The sequence below is a fragment of the Pteropus medius genome, unplaced genomic scaffold (assembly GCF_902729225.1).
Source record: "Pteropus medius unplaced genomic scaffold, Ma_sr-lr_union100, whole genome shotgun sequence".
Classification (NCBI taxonomy): Eukaryota; Metazoa; Chordata; class Mammalia; order Chiroptera; family Pteropodidae; genus Pteropus; species Pteropus medius.
Genome location: NW_024350324.1, coordinates 1171067 through 1176416, shown reverse-complemented (window position 1 = coordinate 1176416; position 5350 = coordinate 1171067). Strand labels below are relative to the sequence as shown.

The 5350-nt window shown below is 60.2% G+C and overlaps 1 protein-coding gene across 1 annotated transcript in view; it reads left to right on the top strand.

The window, feature by feature from the left end:
• The window catches only part of LSM7 (LSM7 homolog, U6 small nuclear RNA and mRNA degradation associated), a 2764-nt gene extending 1954 nt beyond the window's left edge, over nt 1-810 (top strand). Inside the window, exon 4 of the mRNA XM_039839155.1 lies at nt 533-810. Within this exon, the coding sequence (XP_039695089.1) occupies nt 533-675 (143 nt within the window). The 3' untranslated portion in view covers nt 676-810. The remainder of the gene's footprint in view (nt 1-532) is intronic.
• Nucleotides 811-5350: the final 4540 nt, after the last annotated feature.

The window sequence follows — 5350 nt, the reverse complement described above, 5'->3', positions numbered from 1 at the left end:
ATGGTCTTTGAGTTCACTGGGCCTCTTGGTCCCCCTCTCCCACATCCTACAGTAACAGTGATGGGGATTTTTCCTCCCTGTGACGTCAGAAGAGCTCCCTTTGAGCTTGCTGTCACTTCCATGGGGTCCCTCCCTCTACCACTCGCACCTTATGGACATGGGTGCAGGGGCCCCACAGGACTTCTGCAGTTGTGCAGAAACCCGGAGCCCCAGACTGATTTGTATCCAGCTGCCCATCTGACAGCATGGCCCCAGGGCCTCCGCCGGCTCGGGCGCCCGTGCCCCAGCAGCCGCGCTACCTAGCGCCAGGCCTTGGGCCTCCACGTCCTCACTCGCAGAACGAGGGCAGGCCACGGACAGGGTTCTCGGAGCCGCCTCGCCCCGTGGGCTGCCACAGGGGAGGCTGCAGCCTGGCTAGCACAGCCCCTCCAAGGTCCTGGGTCGGAAGGGTGGCATGTGGGGGTCAGGAGACCCTTCGATTCGGGTCTTCAGGCAGGGTCGCAAGTCCTCACTCCCGTCCTCCCCACCACAGACCCCGATGACCAGTACAAGCTCACGGAGGACACCCGCCAGCTGGGCCTGGTGGTGTGCAGGGGCACCTCCGTGGTGCTCATCTGCCCGCAGGACGGCATGGAGGCCATCCCCAACCCCTTCATCCAGCAGCAGGAGGCCTAGCAGGCGGGGACGACGGGACTGGCCGCCCTCGGACTCACAGTGGCCCTTGGAGGAACGGGACTTTCTTTTTTTTGTATAGGTTACATTTTTGTTTTCTTAATAAAACTGCAAACCTCACATGTCGGGAGCCCCAGAACCCTGCTTTCGGCCTCAGTGTTCTGGGTCACAGGGATTCGGTTCAGCCCAGCAGAGTCATCGAGCACCAGCCCTGGTCTGTGCTGGGCCCTGGGGGGTGATGACCGGGCTGTCCCAGGCGGGGGACAGGGAGCACAGCGGTGCAGACACCCCAGGCCAGCCTGTGGTTCCCGGAGGATGGACCAGCCGCCAGTCCCCTCGGCAGAGTCCCTTCAGTGCCTCTGTGTGGCCTTGCAGAGAACAAAGTGGACGAGCCTGGATCTCAGCCCAGCCTGCCCTCTTCCTTCCACGCTCCCCACTCTTGGGCCTGGGAGCCCCACCCCCTGGCCCTTTCAGGATTGTGGTCATGAATGCCCCTCCATGCCCGTCCTCAAAAGCAGGGCTCTTTCTGGGTCCCCTTTTCTAAGCTCTGTTCCTGTCTCCTACAGGGCCACTCGTGCCGAGATCAGCCTTATCTGATATGTCAGGAAGGCTGAGAGTCTAGGAATTACCAGCCGAGGACACGGGCACTAGGGCCTTGGGTCACGTGGGAAGTGGCAGCAGGAGGGGGCTGCGAGGGCTTGTGCGCTGCTCGGCCCTTACAGCCACCAGGTGAAATGAAACCAGCAGACTCCCGGTTTATCGCAGGATCTGCTGTGACCTCACGCTAGCCCCGGCTGCTGGGCGCCCTGTCACCAGCCTTGCGTGTGCTCCTCCTCCTAGTCGTTTCTGCCCCCTCACGCCCCCACCCGTCCTTTATCTGAGGCCGTGTCCCAGAGCGAAAGCCTCCGACAGCTGGGCAGTGGGGGTGGTAGCCTAGCTGTGGGCTAGTCACACCCCAGGGAACGCTGTGACCTAGAACCTGGGTGCGCTCGGCATGCTTCCGTGTTGGGGAGCGGCTGCCCTGTGTCCATTTGACAGTGGAGGACCAGGACTCCAAGAGGCCACACGGGGACAGACCGAACCCGGGCACCTGGTCTGTTCGCTCCACACACCAGCCTGCCCCCTTTTAAGCTAGGCACAGGCTGAGTCTGGAGCATTCGGAACACTCTGGGGTCAGAGGGCCCAGGGGCTCAGCGGGCGGTGGAGGGAGGGGCAGCAACCTTGCAAGCCAGTTAGACTCCATTACAGCCCTGGGCAGCTGGGGGCCAGGACGGAAGGACACTTGGTTCTCTAGCCCCAGCTTTCATCACAGAGGAAGCAAGGCTGGTCCCTGGCACCCCCTGCCCCACCGTCGCACCCCTCAAAGCAGCCTCCAGGCTCCAGACCGCTCTGCCCACACCCTCACCCCCCAGTGAGCTGACGAGGGCAAAAGCTGCCCTCTGCAGCCACCAAATCAGGGCTCAAATCTCCTCCCACCACTTATTGTGTGGCTTAGAAGTGTCCCCCCGCGAGGTCCCGTTCCCTGTCTCTTCAGTTAAGAAGAGGTATTGCACGTCCTCGCCATGGCCGGGCAGCCAGCCGCGGCCGTGTGGCAAGGCGAGGTGAGGCGGTTAAGAGCACAAAGGTTCAAGTCCAAGGTGGAGAGAGAATGCGGTGAGCGCCCAAGAGAAGGAGACCCCCACCTTCCCGGGCTCAGGCAGGACTCCCCAGAAGGAGGCCACCGAACCACATCTGCCCCCGAGAGTTGCTTTGGCCTGGTTGGTAAAAGACTGGAAGTAACCTCACTGCTCCCCCCCCGGGAGTCTGCTGTATAAGCGCAGGTGCCTGGACAAGTACAAACGTGAACTGAATACAGCTGGGGAGAAGGGGAGAGGGGTGGCGGTGTCTCCACCCCTCGGGCTTGCTTGGCTGATGAGAACGTGGGGGAAGTGACCACGGGAACTCAGAGCCTACTTTGCAAAGTGGCCTTGTGCGTTCCACCTTTGTCCTCTGGGGATACTGTCCGGAGGCCACTGTGCTTCAAGGAAGCTGGACCAGCCTCCTGGAGGCTGAGAAGATGTCGGAGGAGCACTGAGCCCCCCGCCAACAGCCAGCGCCAAGCGCCCGTGCCCTGCTGAGGGTCTCAGAACTTCTGGCTGAGCCTGCAGGCGTCTGAGGCCTCCCGGAGTTAACCCAGGTGACACCACAGAAAATCGCGAGAAGTAATAAACTGTTTTATGCCACTAAGCTTGGGGAATGTTTCTTACGCAGAGACAGGTCACTGAGACTTGCTGCCTTAGGCCTATGGCAGATCGCAGGGGGAGACCAAGTTTGTCACACAGATGTGTACAGGACGGTACCATTTACTTCAGATAATCATTTTGCAAATGTTTTTATGTTTTTAAATGTATAGAGAAAGATCTGGAAGGGCACATGCTGACCTGGAATTGGAGATGGCGACGAAAGGGGCCTGTTAGCCTATTCGTCAAGTTTTAATATTTCACAAGGAGAAATTGAACGTTTCATATTTTACATGAAATGTTATATGGAAATTTTAATATTTTACCAGGAGTCAGAGAGAGAAGAGGCCAGAAGCACGTGGCGAGATGCAGAGACAGATTACAGAGACAGGAAAGGCAGAGAGGCAGAGACGGGCAAGGAGAGGGAGAGAAATGAGGACACGGCCACCTGGCTGGTGACACCGGATCCCTCCCTCCCCACCCTCCTAGCCCCGGTATAAATCCCCAGCCCTCACCACCACCAGCCGGCCCACCATGCCCAAGGGAGGCTGTCCCCTGACCCCTGCTCAGATCCCGCCCTTCCAGCTTCCAGCCCAAGGTCCGAGCAGGCCTCGGAACACCGGGCGGGGGTTGCGGCCACCAGCCCCCGGTCTGGCCCTGCTGCACGTGCAGACGGTGACCACGGCCCACGGCTTCCAGGTCTTGGCTGAGAAGCCTCGAGTGCTGTCTGCGGAAGCCCCGCTCTGGGGGATGTCACCAGAGCCCCCGGCAGGCGGGCAGAGGGACCGACCCCCTCTCCAGCTGGGACCAGCCAGGGAGCCCAGGACGCCGCCCCACGGCACGTTCCAGAGCCTTCCAAAAGGTGGACAGCATCTTGACTTTGGTGACGGCCAGCCCTGTCCCTTCCCCACCCAACCGCCTTGTCCTCAAGGAGCTTTTGTACGCGGACGGGCTACCGCATCCCTTCTGGCCCCTCAGCCCTTCCCGTTAGCCCCATTCACAGACGAAAAAGCAGAGGCCCAGAGAGGGCTGAGCAGCCTGCAAGGGCCACACAGCCTGCCCCTTCTGCCCCATACCCTTTCCGCGTCTAAAGCCACCGAGCCTGACTGGCCCGTTTTGTGGGTGTGCAACCTGAAGCCCGAAGCTAGGTGGGCGAGGGCCCCGTGCGGGGCGGGCAAAGCAGGAGCTGGGAGGGACCAGGTGACCTCGCTCTCGCACTGCAGCCCCCACACCCGCGAAAGGACCCTGAGGATGCCCGCAGGCTGGGCCCGGTGCCACAGAGCCCCGACGGCACCTGCAGGGTCCTCACATGCTGCTGTCGGTCTCGGGGACCCGGCTTCCCGGAATCCGCCCCCGCTGGAACTCACGAGGACGTGGATGTAAGAGGGAGGGGTTTCTGTGACCCGGGAGACTTCACAAATGTGTGGGGGGGGGGGCGGACCAGTAACCACGGGCGCTGGTTTGAGCTCAGGGTCGGCCCAGGCTGAAAGAGTGAGGACGCCCCCATCTGGCCCTCCTGCTTCCTGCGGCTCTCAGCGTGTCCCTCCCCAGCTCCAAGCCCTCCAGAGCCCCCACTGCCTGCAAGGTCAGCCCTCTCCCATCCCCCCACCCCCGTTAGACTAGGAGCTGGCGGGCGGGGGTCTCTGACGCCCATAAACATGGGCTGCTGAATGGGAACCGTCCTGCCTTTTCGCGCGGTCTGCGACCAGTCCGGGAGCTTTCCCCGCCGGCGGCCCTGCCGTGCTGACCGGAGCCAGCAGGGATCAGGACCCGCTCAGGAACGAAGAGCTGGAGGCGGACCCCACCTGCCCGGCCCACTGGACAACCTGGAGGGAGCGATCACTACCCCACGCCCCCAATGGGGCCACAGGGGCTCAGAGAGTGTCTCTCACTAGCTTTGGGCCACACAGCAGGGACCCAGCGTGACCCCAGGGGTCTGGATCTGGAGCCCCAGGCCTAATTACTTAGACTTTTGTTCGTTTTCTTTTCTCTTCGCTGTTTTCGTTTCCGCATTTGCTCTGTTTGTTCTACTTGATATTATTAGGTTATTAGCAGAGGGGACTTACTCACTCATTTGGGTGTCATAAATGAGTTTTAGGGTTACATTTCCAGCCTCTTCATAGCTTTCTCTCCCACTGGTTTGGACCATTGATCTTGCATGATTATCTATTGAGAGGGAGGATGATAGGGAAGGGACTTTTTATTTAGGGATTGTTTATATACATACTGATGTGTGCCTTGTTGCTGGATGACAGAGAACTGATTTTTGCCTTTTCGGCTCCTCTTAACCCTCCCACATTTCCCCTCGAGCTACCCTCTTTCCTGTGGTTCATTCCATTCCATATAACGTCCCTCTATGCTGGTGTTATAGTTGTAACCTTATAACCAGGCAGAGGGAGAGTACTGCCCCACACCCTTCCCACTGCCTTCCTCTCTCGTTCCCCCATGGCAGTATCTCG